Raw genomic sequence first — 23110 nt, 5'->3', positions numbered from 1 at the left:
CTTGTTAGCCTCAGCCACAGTTATTTTTATTTATTTCTATGACTCTTATACTGTTTGAAATATAAATAGGTAGTAAAGCATGAAAATATTCTGGGGAGGATGGGAACATCATTATTCCATGTCCTCATAAGTAAATTGTTGCAATGTCTGGGCTAGCTCTCTGGAGGGCCTCAGGATCAATTGCAGTCAGAGGATCAGTCAAAGTCCTTGGTCTTTAGGAGGAGAAGAGAAAGAGACAAGCAAGTTGCCACGTGGCTCATCAAAGATCGATCCTGGAATCTGGATTCTGGAACCTGGGGTCTTCCGTGCTGAGCAAGCTGTGGCAGAGAGATTCACTCTCCCTAATTCCAATCCTTCCCTCTGATTATCTCCTCACAATACATTCATTAGGTGCACCAATTGTGAGGAGAGCCATCATATCACCATATCATTTAAGTATATGTTTATAGAACCATTATCTCACATTGAATAGGCACTTAGCCTTATGTACTGTGCTGTCTTAGATTCGAGTACCCCTTTTCAGAGTTCCAGCCCTCTGCAATCCTTTCAGCCTTCTACAAATTATATCACCTACTATATTTATCTCTGATCCAGCATAGTACACTCACCATCATCAGACCCCTCAATGCCTCTTCCCTTGACACAGGGAGAAGAAACTGAAAGCCAGAGTCCAGGAGCTTGTGAATGCCTTAGAAAGACTGACAAAGAGCAGTGAAATCCGACACCAGCAGTCTGCTGAGTTTGTTAATGATCTGAAAAGAGCTAACAGGTAAAAATTCACAAAATCTCAGTTTGATTTTCTATCTTGCATACTCATTCCCATATTTTTACTTTGGTCAATATACAAAGAATTATATAAAATTGTATGAAAACATTGCCCCACTCCAAAAGGTTGGTTTAGAAGAAGCTGCCTCAAGAACCAGGCCCTCCATTTAATAGACATGGCTCTTCCTGAGAAGGGATTTCTTTGCTTTTTTTTTTTTGCTTTTTTTTTTTAACCCTCAGGAATTAGCTAGTTTCAAATCGATTGTTGTCCCTCTTTTTTGAAGAGAATGAAAATGACAATACTACATTAGAATTGAGTTACAGTATGTCTAATTGTGGCTGATCAGACCAATATAAGCTTGGAATGCTCCAAATGTAAAAAAACAAGGTGAAGTTGGTCCCAGCAATATCATTCCATGTTTTATAGCCTTTAGTGTCTAAGTGGTCTACATTTAAGAACTGTTTTTAGTTTTAGAGTCAAAAAAGGATAACCTGGGTACCATCCTAGGAGGTGTTGTATGGTAGAAGGAAAACCAAACATGGGGCAAATCAGAGGGATTGAGTTCCAGCTCTACTACTTGCTATCCTCTGTAACATGATTAAATGACCTCTAAAATCCTTTCTGTCACTGGATCCATAATATAGATATTTTTTTCTATTTTCTGTTTTTTCTCAGACAGGAGTGAACCTGTTTTGTTATTGACATGACTCTCACTTTTCTGGCAACAATTTTTCTTTTTATTTCAATCTGTCTTTTTTATTTCAGTCTGTCTGCCTACTATGAATCATTAAGAGAAAAAAACTGGTTCTCTATCTTTCCTCTTGCCTCCTCCCATTTTTTTAACTTTTCCATCTTTTCTATTTGCTATAACTGTTCTGTTATACTTCAAATTGCTAGTATCACTTCATATACTGCCAGAAGCAATTAAAATGATGGAGAATAGGAATTTAATTATAAAAACTCATATGCCATATTTCTGAGTATTACTAGTTAAGAAAAGCTCAAACTTGTGTTAAATAGATAATATAGAAACTCATGTATTTTTACCTTTTATTACATATATTTTTATGTATACATAGAATTTGTCATTTTTAATCTTTGGGGGTTTTTTATACTGGTTTAACATAGGTTTTTAGGGCAGTTGTTCAATTAGATCCTTTTTAACCTAAATTGCAGATGGGCAGCAGAATTAATGGATAGAAGCTGGTGTCAGAGCCAGGAAACCATCTAATCCTATACTGACTGATACACATTAGCTGTGTGACCCTGAATAAATCATTTAACCTCTCAAGAGCTCTTGGGAGTCGTCTTTAAAACTGAAGTTTCATAAAGGCTCACTATTTGCATTGATGAAGTCACAGGTCTAGTCCCTATCCTAATTTGTTCTTCAGCCTATCTGACATGCTTTCTTTCATGTCTGTTGTCCTAGGCTAATTATTCACTTTTAAACTTCATTCAATTAGCGTCACTTTAGCTAAGTTGTGTTTATACCTATCATCTTTTTCCATTCCTCCATAGTAACCTGGTGGCTGCATATGAGAAAGCCAAGAAGAAGCACCAAAATAAACTGAAAAAGCTGGAATCTCAGATGATGGCCATGGTGGAGAGACATGAAACCCAAGTGAGGATGCTCAAGCAGAGAATAGCTCTTCTGGAGGAGGAAAATTCAAGGCCCCATACAAATGAGACCTCACTTTAAAAGGTTTTCAAAGCACCAAAACTCTGCCCACCAAAGCCAATCTTGAGGGAAAGACCAGGAGAGTTAAAGTGTATTAGGGGAAATCTACCCAAGGAAAGGCTGCCAGACAGGAGCAGTATCTATCAAGTTGACCTTGAAGAGCTTCCCAAGAGACAATGGTGGTTGACTGCATATGTATTACTGTGCAAATAAAGGGAATGTATCTTACACCAAGGTCCAAAGAAGAATCAATGATAATGCACATTTCTTTTGTTCAGGTTTTCCTGGCCTACCATACCTCACAGGTAACTGATCCCAATAGATTTGTTTTCAGCCTGTTTCCTCTTACCATTCCCACCCCCCAAAAACCAAATACCTTTGTCTGTCTTGAAGCTACTATATAAAGTGAGTTTTGTTTTCAATAATTTCAATGTTTTCTCTTTTTTGTCCAGATAGATAGTGTGCCCATGTTTAAATTTTCCCTTAGTTTTCCACCTAATGTTAGGAAAAGTTCTGACATAGATATATGGCAGGTGTGTGGTCTTAGGTGCCCAAGGGATGCTTATTGAGATCCTTCATATTTGAAGTTTATTTTACAACTTGAGGATCTCACCTAAGTGTGCCTTCCTCATCCTTGAAGCTGAGTTGTATATGTCATTCAAAATGTGTGTCCTTCACTAATGACTAGCCCAGATCCTTTAGTGGAACAGTATAAACCTGGAGTTTCTGAGAAATGAAGCCTTTGTGAAACTTCCCTTCATGAATTTGGGACGTCAGTTCCCAAAATGTTGTATTATGTGGATTTCTCAAAAACAAAACAAAACATTTCTGCAATTTTCCATATTAATCCAAAACGTTAAATATAAATATAAGTTGGAATAAATACATTTTAGCAAAGTTGTGCTAAAGAAGCCATTTTTGTTAGAACGTGTAGAATTTTCAAATCAAAGGAACTTTCTCCATAGTTTCCCAATATCCTTGTGGCTTGTGGTCTCTTTACTCAGGGAAAGTAGAGATTAGCACACAGTGACTAGAACAGTCTCAGATGAAGAATGTATGGGACTAAAAAAAAATGCAGTTGCCCACACACTTCTTAGGTTAGATTTGGAATTATTTTGTTTTGTTTTTTCCAGTTGAAAGTTTTCTACTCCCATCTCAAATGGGAGTAGCTGCTAAATGTTTTGACTTACTAACTTCTGCCATTTTAATTTCAGCTCTTCTGATTAGCCCTCCTTTATCAACATTTTCAACTAATTTTCACCTGTGATTTTTAAAGGCCCAATCTCAAATTAGCTAATAGCTAATTTTGTAATGGCAACATATGAGGTTCTATCCGAAGCTATTTATCAATTTTTTTTTTTTGGTACTATCATACCTGAATATAAACTGAAATTCATGTAAATACTGAGTAACTAGGCTGAGTAAAGAGGCTGAAATTGGTCTGTAAATCACTCTATTGTGAAAAAGTGCAGGATTTATATTGAGTGGAAGAGCATGTTAAGGTTCTAGCTATAATAGAATTCCACTGTACAAATATTAAGCACTTTTACCCACAATGAGTTATGCTGCTTGGGATACCAAATAAAATTAAACAAAACAGTCTCTGTGATCAGGGATCTTCCAGGGAATAGGCAATGTATACAAATAAGATGAAATGTATTTGTTTTATTAAAGGGAAACTGTGTCCATGGTAGGATCAGACAAGGAGAGACCAGAACTCTATCAGAGCTAGAAAGCATCTGAGATTTTCTAGTCCAAACATCTTATTTTTGTGGAGAAATGCAAGTAAAATGGCTTGCCTAAGGTAAGTAGTAGAGCCAGGACTTAAACCCCATGTCTCTTGCTTTTTTTCCTACTACATGATAAAGCAATGAAGTTGTTGACCATATTGAGCTGTTTCCCCAAAGTAATTGATTAGGTTCTGATGATAAGACAGGTCAGCATTAACAATCCTTCCTATTCTTTTAATAAATAGCTAGCATTCATATGCTTTAAGGTTTTGCAAAGTGCTTTACTAGCATTTTATCCTCATAATAGCCCTACAGATGGAAACTGAGGCAAAAAGAAATTGACTTATCCAGATCAAATAAGCTAGAAAATGTTTGTTTGAGACTTTTGAATTCAGATTTTCCTGGCTGAAGTCAGGCCCAGCATTTTGCCATTTAACTGCCTCTTTTTAAATATACACTAAAGACATACCACTTTGCTTACTGAATGAGAAAGTTCTTCCAGGGAAAAATAGAATAGTGTTGCTTCACAATTGTGTAAGAAAATAAAACACAAGAGATAATTTTTCTTTGCTTTTATTTTTCAAATACTTGAAAAGAATAATTTCCAGCCAAAGCTAGAACTGTAACAGTTCATTTAAATAATTACACACACACACTCACACACACTTCAAGGAGTGGTCCAGACTTGCTTTCTTCAGCTGTGTGAAAAGTTGCTCTACTGATACAGTTCAGCAATTCCTCTATCTGTATTGTACAATAAAGAAAAGGATTAATGAGTTGCCCATGTACCATATAGCCAGTATATGTCAAATGCAAGAATGGAACCCATCTTTTCCTTCAAGACCTACCCTTGCAATGCTTCCTTTTTTATGATTAGATTTATTAAAACACTGACTCTAAAAATTCATGAAAATTGGTACTCAAATCTTTTGTATTTTAAACTAGGTACATTTAAAAAAATTTAGTTAAACATAATTTTAATTGATTATCTCTGATTTGGGTAGGGTAGAAACAATAGAGATAAAAGTCTATTTTGCCTTCCAGTTCTAGAATTCTTTAATTATTATTTGACCAAGAGACCTTTATCTCCATTTTTTTCAGGTTCCAAGAGGACTACTATCTGTTAGATAAGCATTATAGTTTCTAGTTCATGATTATCAAAGTGTGTAAAAACTTTGTAGCCTCTCCCCACCCTGCAAAAATTTTTTCCTGATGTCATTCCTCTTTTGTTGAAATTAAGCTGTCTCTGACATCACTTAATGTCTAGTTCATCTTATTTTAGAAAATAAGCAGAACAAATATTTGCTGTAACAAATATTTCGACCTTTTTTATGCTTTCTAGTTGTAAGTAAAGAGACAGTTGAGGGAGAGAGGAATGTGGTGGAGAAAAATCCTAGGGAACCAGCAATTTCACTTCAGCAAGAGAAAAATCTTCCTTTAACTCTAAAGTGAATAATCCTAAAGTCTTACTTGTTTTTCCCCCGAGATTAGCCTTTTGTACAGACTAGAATGGTCAAAAGGTGCCTAATTTTTATTTGTCCAGTTCAAAAAAAATACCACACAAGAGTTTTTGGTTCTATACCCTCGGGTTGGTTTTGATATACTGTGAAGACCTTTAGTATATTATTTTTAATAATCTTTAACACTTTTCTTCTCTAAAACTGGTATGTATAGTCTTCCAATGAAAAAGCCTTTCATGGAACAAAATTTACCTAAAAATGTCTATTTTTTACCAGTATTCACATGCCTAAATTTTTGCGGCATGTTTGGTGGTGAATATAATGCCAGTTAACAAACTCATCTGTTCTCATTATATAATAGACATAGATGTCAAATAAATATAATAAATTAATAAATATAATAGTTCAACTTTTCTTTCATCTGTGTGTCCATAACCTGGGCTTAATGAGCAGGTTTCTCTGCTCAAGCCTAAAAAACTTATAGAGGCCTTTCTTCAAAGCTATTACAGAAGATGGAAAATATTTTTTAAAACAAGCAAACTTATTTGAAACTATCTTGATTTTTCCTGGTTACAACCAATCTAAATGTTTTTCCTAAATAAAAAAAATGTCCTTTTTATTCTTCAGAAAAAAACATTTGAGTGCATCCTCAAATCGTAGAAACTGTTTTACAATATCTTCCTTATAGTATTTCCTTAAAAGCCACAAAAAAAACTGTCTTATAATTCTTTCCAAATTCCTGCTGGTTCATTTTTTTTTTTTTACACGAGTTATTTAATTTTTGAGTTGATTCTTTTAAAGGAGGGAGAATGTTTTGGATAGGTGGAAGTTTTCAAACTCTTCATTTTTTTTTGATTTTCTCTGGTAGCTGAGTTTTGCAAATGTTGGAAAAGCCAATTCCTTGTATATGAACCTAAAAAAAAATTTGTAAACAATAATTAAGAAAGGAACTTATTAATGCTTTATCTATTAATGCAAATATCTATTTATTCCATGAGTCAGCAAGTTTGGTTTTTTTTTTTGATTGTTGTTTTTGCTGTGAAATAAAGTGTTTATTGCTAAAAAATGTCTTTTAAATCCAAATAAGTTGACTTATTTTTTAAAGTATTTCTTTTATTAAAATATACTTATGTGCAGATAGGTCAACTTATAAGTGTAAAGTGTTCTCCCAAGAGCTATTTTGTTATGTAATCATTTATGTTTAATAAGTTATTGTAATATCACAAATACCAATCTCCACATTTACATTTTAGTTACAGTCTTTAAAATTTTAGATACTCCATTTAGACTTCTTATGTTTGTTCATTCATCTTTCTGTTACAGGATCTAGGAACATTTATATATGTTTAAGTAAATGCTCTTATGTGAGGTACTCTGAGTAAAGTGTTACTGAAAACTAAACCTCTGAAATAATTATGAAACTTGGCCATCAGTTGGAGGTGTGTGATTCTCTTAACAATAAATACAACTTAAATGCACTTAGGAAACATTAATAAAAGCCTTACTTCATAAGGACCATGAATATGAATTATAAAATAGTAGCTCAGCAGAACAGAATTAGGTCCATAGCTCCTCTGAATATTAACTGGAGTGCATGTAGACAAATCTAGAGTTGTTACAGTTGCAGCAACTGGTATAACGATGTGTTGCTAGTAGGAATATGTAAAGTTCATTTCATCTTCATTGCAGTTATTCAGAAAGTCACAAAGCAAAACCTCTTATCAATCTTACCGAATGTAACATAATTACACTTATTCACTCATCTGTTCCCAAGAAAACTTTAAAATAGCATTTTATTTGTTTTGCATGAAAGCTTAGTTTTTTCCTGTTCATTTTTTTTTAAGTGCAACTTTTATTTCACTCAAATTAGAATTCTTAGAAAATTTGCACCAGTCTAAATGCATTGTCTTTGTTATTAAAGCACATGTTACTGTCTGGGATTTGTCATTTATTGTTCAGTTGTATCATAAGCTGTTACTTTATCCTATATTATACCTTGTGATTTTTGATTCTTGTATGTTTTAAGTGTTTCCAGTTTCCTTTAGTTTTAGCTGCTGTATAACGGCTATTGTGTTAATATAGAATTGTAAAAACAAAAACAAAAAACCTGCATTTATTTATACAGAGACATTTATAATACTTATTTTACAAATGTTCTTATATTCAGAATAAATATTTCTAATGCCATAATAAAATTGTCAAATATTCCTACTGTCTAAAACAATTTAAGTAAAATAAGATCCTAGGAAAGCAAAATCAAAAGTTGTGAACAATTTAAATAAGATAGTATGTTTTACACACTAATGTCAAATACCAGTTTTTATCTTAAATTTAAAGAAATGTTCCAATTAGAGGACAACAGTACAGAATACATCAAAATGGTTAAGCAGACAGGAACAGTATTTTGTAGCATACATAATAAGCACATCTAACTCCTGCCAAGCAAAATATTACTCATGTCTTTTACTGGAATTTGACAGAAGTAGGAAATTAATGTATATAAAATTCATTTTTGTTTGTCATGGAAACAAGGAAATTAATATAGCCTACCATAATTAGAACTTAACTAGGTAAGGAAGACTTACCTATATCCACTGGGCCACATATGTGTGAATACTGCTAGAGGTTCTCATACTAAAAATTACAAAGTGCTTTTAAAGAAAAGATATAGTAACAATGTAATAGTATAAGGATCAAATAATAAGCTTTTAAAAGTTATTCATTAACCTTTTCAGTGTTCAAATTAAGCTTCCTTTGATGATTTGGTTTTTAAGTAAGATTTATACTTGTCAGTCTGAACATTTTGAAGAATTGTATTAATTTGTAGTCCTCACAAAATCCTAAGTATCAGATCCCCGGTCAAATTAGCAATTCAGAAATAGGAAAAAAAAGTAAGCTCCTCAATGTAATTTTTGTTTTCTCAGTACTTTTGTATTTAACCAGCTTGGTTCACACAATTGCTATAACACAATTGCAACTCTGCTGGAGCTTATGTTGCCTCAAAAATCAGAAAGGAATAAAGTTCTTGCTGGCTATAGAGGATAGACTGAGGTTGAATGGGAAGTAAATGGCTCTTCTTTCCCAGCTCCATGCCAACTGTGAAACGGAAGCAGTAGGCACAAAACTATGGAATATTTATAAATGGCCTTCTGCCTCCTTTTAACTAAGTGATCTCTGAGAACAATGTCTCAATTTAGGCAACTTCTTTTTCAATCACTTTCTTAAAGATTCTTTTCATTAAAAAGGTTGCTTCTTCACAAGAATGGAAAATTTTGTTAGTTAGGAACTCAGTAGTTATCTGTTCCAGACCACAACAGAAAAATAATCCTCATTACAGCATACTATTTATGATGTTCATTCCATCTCTGCTCAAATATCTCCAATGAAAGATAACCCATTTGTTCCCCATACATTGCATCCCATTTTTGAACAAACATTTGGATGAAGGGTCTTGTCATAAAAATTGGTGAGTGTATGTACAACTGATTTATTACTTGCTCTTTTCAGTAGGGACTGAGAAAAGTTTTGAAGGGAAGGAGAAAGTTAGAACTCAAAATTTAAAAAGAAAAGAATGTTTTTTAATAAATTATAGATTTGAAAAATAAACTAGTGAGTAACTTCTCTATTAAGTGATAGAAAATTAAAATCTGAAGTAGCAAGCCTTTCATCCTGCATATGTAAATGGTTGCTCTGGCATTTTAAATAAATTAGTAAAAGGAGAAAACATCAAAGTGTCAAACTGCCAGAGCTAAAAACTTTATTGATTTATCACACAATGCAAACAATAATGCATTCTCTCCAAGAATACAGAAAATTTACCCAATAATGATTCTACAGAAAAAAGTAATATTTGAATACTCATCAGAAATAAATGTTTTAAAGTACAAAAAAACCCCCAAAATATGATTAAACATTAAGCAAAATATGAAAATGTTTTAATTCTGAATTGATACTTTTACATAAAAAAAAGGAAATAAACATAACTTAATACTAACAACACATGCCTTTGCTGTTTGTTGGTGGTCTTTAGGACTCTAATAAGTCTCATAACGTAGAAATAGTTAAATATCCTTATTTCACTAACACAATTACTTACAAATCTTTGAGAGATTTCTACTCAATTTTAGCAATACTTAGTCCTTTTCCCACAGAACAAGTGAATTTCATTACGATTTGGGAAAAGAAGAAATCCCACAGGTGTAATTCAATCATAAGAACTTAAGGACTATCTAATACTCAACCACTTATGAAGATTAAATGTGATAACAAACTTTCTAGTCAGCATTAGCCTCTCTCTAAGTTGAAACTGACTGGTTTCACTGGTTTCTTTTTTGGTGTCTGTGTGTTGTTGGGTCATTATATATTATATACATAATATATATATTATATATTAACAAATAAAAAATATAGAAGAATTTGATTACTGCTTGGATAGATTAATTTAAATGTTCTGTCATACATCTTCAAGGATCTTATCCTAGAAAGCAGTTTAAAAAAAAATATCCCTGGTATAATCTAATTGGAAAAAAAGAATTATTTGTTATAAGCCAAATTGTTATTAGAAAATAAAGAAATTTATAAACTTGCATTACTCTTCCTTAAAAAGAGTCAGTTTACTTCCTTAATGATTCTATACATGATTAGTAGTCTGTATTTATTAACTCCTTTAGTCACTAATATTTTCTTTCAATTGCCATTTAAAGGGAAGTGCTTCACTGAACACAGTTGTGCTTCAACACTATCAGTCCTTTTTTAAAAATTGTAAACTGAGCTATGCCCATGTATTTGGGGAACAGAGAAAAAATGTTTTCTCATAAACAGAGTACCATATTACCATAGCAACACAACTTCAATTTCTCTTATAAACCAACCTGTAATTTTAATATGTTTTAGAGATAAAAAGAACTTCCACTGATCATAAAAGGGTTTCATTTGCCCCCATCCGAAAAGATTTATCTTAATGTCTTTAAAAAAAAGGATAACAACAACAAAAAAACCCAAAACAAACAAAAACAAAAAAAAAGGATAACTTTTTATAGGAGGGATCCAGACTGAGCCTAGACTTTATATAACTAACATCAGTTTTCTTAAACTTATAAATTTTATCCTTTACAACAGAATCACAAATGGTCTGAGTTCATTTTTTTTTTGCATATTTTCTTTCTGCTACTAGCCACTGTTTTTTGGGTCAAACAAGTGTGGTGTTTCACAGCTTTTGAGAGCTGGCACACGAAGGTCCCTTTGTTTTCTTCTCAGGTTTTAATCTAAAGTCAGCAAAACACTAAATGCAAAACTGTTCTCTGAACATGTGCAATAAGAAGCTTATTCTGGTACAGATGATAAGCATAAAATAAATGTTAAAGGCAACAGTTTTCAATGTGGCTCAGCAAAACCAGATTGCTTGAAAAGTAGTAGAATGCACAAAAAGGAAATATAAGCATTTTTTTTGTGTTTTTCCCATCAATGCATACAAACAGTACATGAACTGTACTGTATAATTCACATATTATACATAAATAGACCAAATTGACAGTTTTTAAAATTTCATTTTCATGTAAGAACCTTGAAACTGCTTTCCATCATCAAAATCAATGTAAAACCATAAAAGTTGGGTGCTATAAACAGTATAATCAACCATTCAGCAAGTTTGACATCTGCTTTCTCCAAGCATAAGGAAGGAATATTAGTGCAGATGGGTGTGCACTGAGTTTTTATACTACAGTTTACACTGTTGTTAGAGCCTAATATGTACAATGCTTTAAAAAAATTAATAAAATTATTAAATTCTTTTACTACAAATATACTACCCCAAATTTGTGGAAAATATTACCTGGGTTTTCTGAAAGGAAGAGACATGTACATTTTTTTGTACGTGAGTACATTTCTTGCAAGGTAAAATAGTTAATTCCCTGCAGGTATACCACAAAGATATGAAGAGAGGACTACAGTGAGAAAGCTCAGAAGACAACACAACATTCTATAATTTTTCTATACCACTCAAATTTGAGTCGTGTTTTATTTTATTTCTTGAGGGGAGGAAGATGTTCTTAATGTATATTCACACTAAAGCTCTTCTAGAGATTATCCAAATCACAACATACTGAATTTAAAAGGATCCAGAAATCTTTATGGCTGGAAATTTGCGGCTTTCACCTTGTTCTTCTAGGGGAATGATCAATACTATGTTTATTAACTTAAAGGTGGAGGTGGTATAGGAGGTCTATAAACAAATGACTGGAATACAGAGTTCTCTTAACTATACCTTCCCACTGAATATATGGTTTACCAAAATAACACAAGAATTTTCTTGTACTTAACTCCTTACTCACCTTAAAAAAAAACCAACTTGTATATATACATTCAAGACTTGATTCTTCCATTGAAAAAAAAGTAACCTAAGGTGCTATACAGCTTTTTCACCCAAATCAGCCTTACACAACATTTTTTCCTCCACAATTCTAATTAGAGGTTCATTCACTGAGCTAACTATAACTGATATAAGAATGCAATGTATCCTTTTAATAGTCTTATTTTAGAGACTTTTCTTTATAATATGTAGATTTAACTATTGAATTTTAACTTTATCCCAGAATTTTTTTGCTCATATTTACATAGGCTGTAAAATGCCAATCAACTCAAATGAAGGTTAAAATAAGTTCAATTCCCATGTTGAGCCAATTTGCTTTGCTTACACAGTACCTATTAATTACACTTCTGTTTAATCATGTTTTAAAATCATGAAATTAGTTCTAAAGGGGAACAGAATGAGTGTGATCATATTAGTTCAAAGGAATTAATACCACTAGAAAAGATAGTGAATATGGCATATTAGACACAAAGGACAGCAGCATATTAAAAATCTAAGTATGTCTTTAATTAGCACAAAACATATGACTACTAAATTAGGATCACAAATAAAAATCCTACTGTCTGCTAGTTCACAAATGCCCTATGCTGAAAGGAAAAATGAGTGAAAGGGAGTATAGTTCAGCAAACACATCTATTACTATCAAAGCACTTAACTACCTATTATTATTTTTGTTTATGAAGTATAACACAATTATTAAAAGCTCACCTTAATTTTTATTTCTAGTTATTTCAGTTTGGCTCAAGTGGTCCAGTATCAGCAGAGAAAGAAACTAAGTCCCAAACACTGTGGTAGTCTTTAAAAGGGGGGAAAAAATGCCTTCCATTAGATTCATTTGGAGACTGAATTACATGGCAATCATAGTAAATACTAATTAATTTTATTCAGAGCTGGAGAAAGCATGGCATTGGTCATATGCTTTACCATCATATTCAATAAACTAGTATTTAAAGGGGAAAATAAACTATTATCTAGCTTAAATATAGACTTTCAAGCACTAATTTTCCCCCTATCAAATAAAACCATAATGGTTATAAGAATAAACGTACCTTCTTAAATTCCTTTCTTAATGCTCATTAGCAAACTATTCCTTCCACTAAAACTAGTCTATGAAGTATGGTCTTCTCACCTTATAGGCTTAAACCCATGACAATTGTTAACCATTCTTTCCAAATTTAAATTCATACTATATAATCATATTGTAAAAGTGATTTGAGCTAAATAAGCAGTACTTAAGTAACAGTAATGAGCTAGGAAGTCTAGGATTGGATAGGGTTTACTTGACGGAAGGCAAAAAGGAAAAGGAGAAAATAAAATGATTTTTAACATATACTACACACTGAAGACTAGAACCCTTCAAGAAATTATTCAAACCATAACATGCTGAATTAAACAGGACTCTTTAATCTTTATGATTCCAAGTACCAATATTCAAATTTATAAATTACTGAAACCTTTTTTAAAAAATGCTTTACCAACACTGTCAAATAAAATGGCTTTTGCTACAGATTTTCATCATTTGAAATCAACTATTTATGTGTTATTTAGTAGAAAAGTAAAAGCCTTTGTTTGCAAAGGCTCAAATAAATAAGTGATCATCACAATTCATTTATTAATACAGAATGAAGCAGAAGTATTTAAAAATTAAAAAAAAAACTCAACCCTCTTAGTTTTCACACAACTTTAAATTTCTCTAAGGACTTATTTATTCACAGTTAGTTCTATTAGACACTCACACCTGCTCAAATACCTATCTCTCAGAGAAGTATGTCTTCATTTGAGAAATCACTCATCTGGCATGTCTTCACATATAGGCTTGCAGCAAAACATGAAAATGGTACTCCTGCATTTTGGAATACACTTTAAATATAAAATACTTAACCTAAAATCTTCAAATCATAAAAATTACATATTAAAAGTACCTACAAAATTTTTTTTTGAAATGCAAAATATTCTCAGTGCATTGTACCTCAGAACACATAAGGCTAATAATATTTAATATTCAAAAAGAGAATGCCTCACAGAGGCATTTTTAAAAATGAAGCCAGTAACAGTATTTTTCAACTTCCTGAAATCCAACACACTTATAAAGAAGTAAATAATTATCTCTTTAGCATACATTTTATTGGATTTTCCTCTAAATTAAGAAGAAATCCAGTTTTTGTGCTAAATTTGGCCTTTCTCAGGACATTTTCACCTCTGAAAACCTGATTAACCTAGAGTGCAAGGAAGTAAGTTTTAATTTATGTATGTTAATCCCAAACTATTTTGTAGCTAGTTAAAGCTATAAGATTGAAATGAACATAATCCTATCCTAATTATACCATCCTTAATACATAGTTTTCATAGTACATCAAAAATTAAAGCGCACAAGTACTTATTATTAAAAAAGGACATTTAGCTTTTGAAGATGTTTGTTAACTAGATGAATAAGGGAGGATCCATTTCTGGTCAATGCTGATCTGTTTTGCTTTAATATTCTGATTGGGAAATACAATGGTGCCAGGGCACCAGGAATACTGACCAAGGCATTAAAAAAACTTTTAAAAATAAAAATGGCTTCTGAATTACAATGAAAAAAATTCCTTTTGGGCAAACCAAGGTTTTCTTCTCTTATTGCTCATATATTGCTCACTAACTATACAATATGGCTCAGGAAGACCCAAGCAAAGAAGCAATATTCTAAGAAAGTAACAGAAAAGTTTTCCAATCACATTCATCTAAAGCATAAAAAAATAAATAAAAATTGTGGAAGTTCACAAGTTTGTCACATTAAAAGATACAGACTTCTAGAGTTCTTAATACTAGATATACTAATGTTAATGAACACCTACCTGCCCAGTATCAAAGAGGTCAAAAACTTTACTCAATAAATAGAAATTTCCCATTTAAAAGCCAATGCATGATTATTAAAATAGCTCCTATCTTAAATTCTACTGGTTAAATTGAGTTCCTTTTAAATGGGCTAGCTATCTAGAATTAAAGGTACCTATAATAAGATTTGGCAGTAGGGACTGTGGATACCACACATAATATGTTTTAAAAAGCAAACAAAGGTATGAATAAACATGGGTACTCATATACCCAAGTATTCCTTCTCCTTTCTTTACCCATCTTACACAAATGTCATACTTGAGGTCAGACACAAAATATTAAAGCACCTTCATCCCTAGTGATTGTCCTTAATTAAAGTCAAATTTTCACTACAAATGCATATTATCTACTTAGACATGATTCATTAATCCTGAAGTAACATTCCTAAAAGAATGAGATGAAATTACAAAATATTAGTTTTTTTTTATTTCCTAACCATACATGGAGGCAAAAATGAAACAGATACCTTCTCTTCTCTCATTCCATTATCCAGGGGCTAGAGCATGTCTAATTTTGTAACTCTAGATCACACTACTACCATTAGAAAATAGAATGTCAATTTCTATACAGCCACTCTGAGATGTGATCCTTACATAAAATTCAATAATATTGGTTTTGTACATATACATATTATATTTTAGGGGAAAAAATCATAGCAAAGAAAAAAACTAAAGTACATACTAAATAAGAGTTAAAATGAGGATGAGACAAAAACAGCACCTGTGTACAGGCCTTCAATTCTCACTCCATAAGCCTCACAGGGTTCATCATACATGCAGCAGAGAAGTTAAATTTTTAGCACTGCTATTCTTCACAAATCCAATTCTTTTCTCTTCAGTAAAAATTATTTTGTCTTTAAGGGAAGAGAAAACTGGACCGAACTATGCAACTTATATTTTCTAAGTATAAAATCTCAAAGAAGTACATTATAAAGATTTGAGAAAAAGGAGCCAGGAGTTAAATATAAGCATGGATATCAGGCTCCAATAATGTCTCATCACAAATACTTTAAAAGGCTTTCAACAGCCCAAGAACTTGGAAGCAGAAAAGTTTTATGAAATGCCTCCAAAGCAGATGAGATGTTGAATTTGATGTCACTTCAGCAATCATAATCAAAAATCAGTAATTAGTAGGCAGAGTCTATATAATTCTCTTGCAGTCCCCCCACTCCAAAAAGAAAAGGGGGTATATTCCTTTCCAATTCTGCCATCTGCCTAGACATAAAACTTTTCTAAGATGTTAGTAAAATATTAATTATATTTTTTAACCCAGAACACAAAATACTTCAGCCACACAGAAAGTACACTCAAAACCAAAATGCTGAGCTATAGAGCAGAACACTGAAAAGATAAATTTATGTATAAAAGTTATACTGCATTTACAATGCAAGTAATTTTCACACCATTCTTTTGCAAAGAGTAATCTCTTCAGGAACACCATTGCCTTCCTGTATTTTTTTGTCACCTGAGAAAGATAAGGCTTAATTAGACAAGCACTCAATGACAATAGATCTCTGATCCTGGGACTTCCTAAACACTTCTCTCTCTCAAAGGTCAAAGTTCTTCATTATGGCATTGTGGTCAAACTTGAAGCTCAAAAAAGCTCTTGATGAAAACATGAACTTGCAGTGTCCATTACATGCTATAGAATGCTCTTCCACCTGATCTAGTAGCTGGTCTTCACTGGAGCAAGAAAAATCATATACTGCATCTGTTGAAGGAAACAAAATAAAGCAACTATTAAAAAAAATACTGCATCCTAAGGACAATTATGGACACAAGAAAATTAATATACCAAAGTATCTTCCTACATTCAAATGCGCCATTTCTTTCTACATTTGGCCATTTTCCAATTTGTTGCTTAATTCAACTTTTAGAAAGGCTTTTTAACATCCCTATCTTCAAATTAGGTCTCTACTCTGACTTACTCTTGACTTACTAAGGGTTTACTTCTTCACAGTTATAATTTTGTGTCTACTTAATGAGAGCCTCTTGGTAGAGAAATGAATCCCGAGATGGAAAAAGTGTACAAAAATGAGCAATATTAAAATGGTGTGGCTAAAGAAGTGGTGATGGTATTAGCAGTAATTGTTATAGTATTTTACTATGTTTTAAATTTAGTCTAATAAATTATTAAACATTAATTATATGCAAAATATTAAGATAGGTACATAAATGCTACAAAAATAATCACTTAGTTTTCAAGGAGTCTACACTATAAATATTAAAATAAAAACACGTACAAGAAAAAAACATGATACAAAGAAGAATGTGACAAGGACAAAATAGAGGTTCAAACAAACTGTTAATAAAAATTGAAAAGGTTCTTTTAATTAGAAAAATTAGAGGCTTTATGGAGGAGCTGAACCTTTAAGGAAAATAAATCAACAAATGAATATGTGAAGAAAGGGAATTCCAGGATGGATTACATAACTACACTAAGCATGAGATCAAAATATAGCTAATGGTATACTACTGGAACACAGATTTAGGGAAAAGAAATTGATATGAAACAAAACTGACAGTTGAAGCCAAACTGTTTATTAGTATGTGGAATTTGTATTTTATTTTATATTTTCAATCTATAAGCATGTATTAAGTACTTACTATGTGCCAGGCACTGGAACAATAGGGATACAAAGGGCAAAAGACAGTCTCTGCTGTCAAGGAGTTGACAATCTAATGCATGATAGGAAAAATTTACTATTTTTGAGAAATACATATGTCTTAAGTATAATCTGTACTTAAAACTATATTGTAAAGCAGCAGTCATCAAAACCATTTTGTACTGGCTAAGAAAGAGAGTAGTTGATCAGTGGAATAGGTTAGGTTCATAGGAAAAAGAAGTTAATGACTACAGTAATCTAGTGTTTGATAATTCCAAAGACAACAGCTTCTGAGACAAAAACTTGCTATTTGACAAAAACTGCTGGGAAAACTGGAAATTGGTATGGCAGAAACTAGACATTTCTTAACACCCTATATCAACGTAAGATCGAAATAAAGAGTGATACTATAAGCAAAATAGAAGAAGAAAGAGATAGTCTACTTCTCAGAACTGTAGAGAAGGAAGGAATTTGTGGCCAAAGAAGTAGAGTACATTATAGAATACAAAATGGATAATTTTGATTATATTAAGTTAAAAAGTTTTTGTATAAACAAAATCAATGAAGACAAGATTAGAAGGAAAGTAGAAAACTGGGAAAAAAATTTTACATCCAAGAATTTTGATAAAGGCCTCAGTTCTAAAATATATACAGAATTTTTTTTATTGTATTAAAGTATATTTATTTTTAATAAACATTGCTTAAATAAATCATGTTGGGAGAGAAAAATCAGAGCAAAAGGGAAAACAATGGAAGAGTATTAAAAAACAAAAACAAAAACAAAAAAAAGAAGTGAACATAATACATGTTGATTTACATTCAGTCTCCTTAGATCTTTCTCTGGAAGCAGATGACATTTTCTGTCATCTCTCTCTCAAAGGTCAAAGTTGTGGTCAAACTTGAAGCTCAAAAAAGCTCTTGATGAAAACATGAACTTGCAGTGTCCATTACATGCTATAAAATGTTCCTCTATTGGGACTGTTTTAGATCATTGAACTGCTGAGAACCAAGCCTTTCATTAATTGATCATCACATATTCTTGCTGTTACTGTGGACAATGTATTCATGGTTCTGTTTGTTTCGCTCAGCAATAGTTCATGTAAAACTTTCCAGGACTTTCTATAATCAGCTTGTTCATCATTTTTTATAGAACAATAATATTCCAATACCTTTATATACCACAGCTTGTTCAGCCATTCTCCAATTGATAGGCACCTATTCCTTTTCCAATTCTTTGCTACCACAAAAAGAGCTGCTACATTTTTGCATGTGAGGCTTTTTCCTTTCTTTATGATTTCCTTGTGATACAGACCAAGTAATGGCAGTGCTAGGTCAAAGGTCAAGGTACAGCATTTTGGACATAGTTCCAGATTGTTCTCCAGAATGGTTAGATCATTTCCTAACTCCACGACAATGCATTAGTACCCCACTTTTCCCACATCCCTTCAAACATTTATCATTATCCTTTCCTGTCAGCTTAGTCAATCTGAGAGGTATGAGGTGGTACCTCAGAATTGTTTTAATTTGCACTTCTCTAATCAATAGTGATTTACAGCATTTTTTCATATTGCTATAAATGACTTTAATTTCACCACCTAAAAATTGTCTATTCATATTTTGTGGTCATTTATCAATTGAGGAATGATGTGTATTCTTATAAATTTGACACAATTCTTTATATATTTTAGAAATGAGACTTTTATCAGAAATACTGACAGTAAAAATTTTTCCTGGCTTTATACTTCCCTTTTGATCTTGTTTGTGCAAAAACTTTTAAATTTAATGTAAAGTTGTCCATTTTGCTTTCATAATGTTCTCAAGTTCTTCTATGATCATAAATTCCTCCTCTCTCCAAAGATCTGATAAATTATGGTTTGTTCTCTTAATCTGTTTATGGTATCATCCTTTATACCCAAATTATGTAGTCATTTTGACTGTATTTTGGTATGAGATGTGACATCTATGTGACTCTATGCTGAGTTTCTGACATACTATTTTCCAGTTTTCCCAGCAATTTTTGTCAAATAGCGAGTTCTTATTCCAGAAGTTGGAATCAAGTAGGCCTTGATTATTGTGTCATGTGTATCTAATCTATTCCATTGATTCTTAGCCAGTACCAAATGATTTTGATTACTGCTACTTTATTTATTTTTTTTAATTAAAGCTTTTCATTTACAGAGCATATGCATGGGTAATTTTTTCAACATTGACTCTTGCATAACTTTTGTTGCAAATTTTCCCCTTCTTCCTCCCAGCCCCTCCCCTATCTGGTTGGTAGTCCAATACATGTTACATATGTTGAAATACATGCAGTTATCAGGTTGCACAAGAAAAATCAAATTAAGAAGGGAAAAAAGAAAAACAGAAAAAAAAATGCAAGCAAATAACAAAGAGAGTGAGATATTGTGTTCTACCCTCTGTTCCCATGGTTTTTTTCTAGGTGTAGATGATTCTCTTTGTCACACTGCATAAGTGGAACTGGTTTGAATCATCTTGATGTTGAAGAGAGCCACATCCATCAGAATTGATCATCATATCGTCTTCTTGTTGCTGTGTATAATGACCTCCTGGTTCTGCTCATTTCACTTAGTATCAGTTCATGTAGGTCTCTCCAAGCCTCTCTGAAATAATCCTGCTGGTTGTTTCTTATAGAACATTAGTATTCCACAGCATTCATATACCACAACTTATTTAGCCATTCTCTAATTAATGGGCATCCACTCAATTTCCAGTTCCTTGTCACTACAAAGAGGGCTGCCATAAACATTTTTTGCACATGTGGGTCCTGATTATTGCTACTTTATAATATAGTTTTAGATTTATTAGCCATTCTCTAATTGATGGGGATCCACTCAATTTCCAGTTCCTTGTCACCACAAAGAGGGCTGCCATAAACATTTTTTGCACATTTGGGTTCTGATTATTGCTACTTCATAATATAGTTTTAGATTTAGTACTGCTAAGCCACCATCCTTTGTATTTTTTTCCTTAATTGCCTTCATATTCTTGACCTTTTATTCTCTCAGATGAATTGTTATTTTTTTCTAGTTCTATAAAATAATACTTTGGCAGCCTTATTGATATGGCCCTCAACAAGTAGACTAATTTGGGCAGAACTGTCATTTTTATTACATTAGCTCAGCCTAGCCATGAACAATTGACATTTTTCCAATTGTTTAAATCTGATTTTATTTGTATGAGAAATGTTTTACAAATGTCTTCATGTAGTTCTTAGGTTTGTCTAGGCAGTTAGATCCGCAAGTATTTTATTTTGTCTACAGTAATTTTAAATGGAATTTATCTCTTGCTGATGATTTGTGTAGCTTTATTTTATATCCTGCAACTTTACTAAAACTGTGAATTGTTTCCAGTAAGTTTTTGGATGATTTTCTAGGATTCTCTAAGTACATCATCTGCAAAGAGTGATGGTCGTATCTCCTCATTACCTATTCTAATCCCTTTAATTTCTTTCTTATTGCTAAAGCCAACTTTTCTCATACAATTCTGAATAAAAGTGGTGATAATGGGCATCCTTCTTTCACTTCTGATCTTACTGGGAATGCATCCAGCTTCTCTCCATTACAAATAATGTTTCCTATAGATTTGAGATACTACCCATTATTTTAAGCAAAGTTCCCTTCATCCCTATATTCTTCAGTGTATTTAATAGGAATGGCTGCTGTATTTTGTCAAAAGCTTTTTCTGCATCTATCATGATTTCTGTTGGTTTTGTTATTGATATGGTCAATTGTGGTAATAATTTTCCTGCTGATAAATTGCTATAAATTGACAAAGGTCAATATTTTATTTAAAAATTTTCCATCAATATTCATTTGGGAGATTGGTGTGTAATTTTCTGTTTTGGCCCTTTCTAGTTTAGATAGCAGGACCATGTTTGTTTCAAAGAAGGAAACTTGGCAGAACTCTTTCTTTAGCTATTTTTCCAAATAGTTTACATAGTATTGAATTTTTAAATGTTTGGTAGAATTCACTTCTGAATCCATCTGACCCTGAAGATTTCTTCTTAGGGAATTCATTAATAACTTCTTCTATTTCTTTTTTTCTAAAATGTGACTATTTGAAGTATTTTATTTCCTCTCCTATTAACCTAGGCAATTTATGTTTTCATAAATATTCTTCCATTTCGATTAAATTGTCAGATTTGCTGCCATAGAGTTGGCAAAATAGTTCCTAATTATTGCTTTAATTTCTTTTTCACTGGTATTAAGTTTACCTCTTTCATTTTTGATGCTGGTGATTTGTTTTCTTTCCTTTTTTTATTCAAATTAACTAAATATTTATTTTGTTATTTTTTCATAAAACCAAACAATTTTGTTTACTAGCTCAATAGTTTTCTTAGTTTCTATTTTATTAATCTCTCCTTTGAGTTTTAAATTTTCTAATTTGATATTCAATGGGGGTGGGGGGTGGGGGTGGTAATTTGTTCTTTTTCTAGCTTTTCAGCTGCATGCCTAATTCAATGATTTCCTTTTCCTCTATTTTATTCATAGCTATTTAGAGATATAAAATTTCCCCTAAGAACTGCTTTGGCTGCATCCCATAGATTTTGGTATGCTGTCTCATTATTGTCATTTTCTTGGATGAAATTATGGATTATTTTTGTGATTTGTTGTTTGACCCATTCATTCTTTACAATTAGATTATTTAATTTCCAATTGGGTTTTAGTCTATCTTTCCCTGATCCTTTATTGAATTAATTTTTATTGCATTGTCATCTAAAAAGGAAGCATCTACTATTTCTGCCTTTTTGTATTTGATTGTGAGGTTTTTATGCTTTAATACATGGATTTTTGTTTATGTGCCATGTACTGCCAAAAAAGAGGTGTATTCCTTTCTGTCCCTATCCAGTTTTCTCTAGAGTTCTATCACATCTAGGTATTCTAGGATCCTATTAACTTCCCTAGTTTATTTCTTGTTTATTTTGTGATTAAATTTGTCTAATTTGGAAAGGGGAAGGTCAAAATTTCATACAAGAATGATTCTGCTGTCTATTTCTTCCTGTAACTGGCTTAAAATCTTCTCTAGGAATCTGCCTGCTCTACCATTTGGTGCATACACATTCAGTATTGTTACTTCTTTATTTACTGTACCCTTTATCAAGTTGTACTTTTGCTTTACCTGAAATCAGAATTGCTATTTCTGCTTTTATTTTTTTTTACTTCAACTTTAAGTGTAATAAATTCTGTTCCAGCCTTTTACCTTTATTCTATATGTCTCTCTGTGTCAGATGTGTTTCTTTTAAACAACATACAGTAGGATTCTATTTTTTAATCCACTCTGCTATTTGGTTGTTTTATTGGAGAGTTTATGCCATTCACATTCACAGTTAAGATTCCAGTTCTGTATTTCCCTCCATCCTGTTTTCTCTCCTGAATATACTTTTGTTCTCTCTTTCCACCTGTTCTTAGGATTGTTTTTTTTTTTTTACCCACTCCACTTATTACCTTATTTTTAATCAGTCCTTCCCCCCTTTTCTTACCTTTCCTACTAATGTTTCTGCTCTCCCTTCTATCCTGTCCCTCCCTTTTCTTTTTCTTCTATTTCTTTATAGATTACATGAATTTCCATACCCAATATGCCCATCCTTCTCCCCTTTTCCCCCCTTGATT

The 23110-nt window shown here is 32.2% G+C and overlaps 2 protein-coding genes across 2 annotated transcripts in view; one reads left to right on the top strand and one right to left on the bottom strand.

The window, feature by feature from the left end:
- MCC (MCC regulator of WNT signaling pathway) overlaps positions 1 to 7829 on the top strand; it is a 225492-nt gene extending 217663 nt beyond the window's left edge. The window contains exons 16-17 of the mRNA XM_051962155.1: positions 647 to 769; positions 2285 to 7829. Coding sequence (XP_051818115.1) covers positions 647 to 769; positions 2285 to 2465 — 304 coding nt within the window. The 3' untranslated portion in view covers positions 2466 to 7829. The remainder of the gene's footprint in view (positions 1 to 646; positions 770 to 2284) is intronic.
- Positions 7830 to 9374: 1545 nt separating this feature from the next.
- The window catches only part of DCP2 (decapping mRNA 2), a 72223-nt gene continuing 58487 nt past the window's right edge, over positions 9375 to 23110 (bottom strand). The window contains exon 11 of the mRNA XM_051962177.1: positions 9375 to 16585. Coding sequence (XP_051818137.1) covers positions 16422 to 16585 — 164 coding nt within the window. The 3' untranslated portion in view covers positions 9375 to 16421. The remainder of the gene's footprint in view (positions 16586 to 23110) is intronic.

This window comes from Antechinus flavipes, chromosome 1, assembly GCF_016432865.1.
Source record: "Antechinus flavipes isolate AdamAnt ecotype Samford, QLD, Australia chromosome 1, AdamAnt_v2, whole genome shotgun sequence".
NCBI classification, from domain to species: Eukaryota; Metazoa; Chordata; class Mammalia; order Dasyuromorphia; family Dasyuridae; genus Antechinus; species Antechinus flavipes.
The sequence above is the reverse complement of the archived record's forward strand: the minus strand, read 5'-3'. Positions and strand labels throughout refer to the sequence as shown.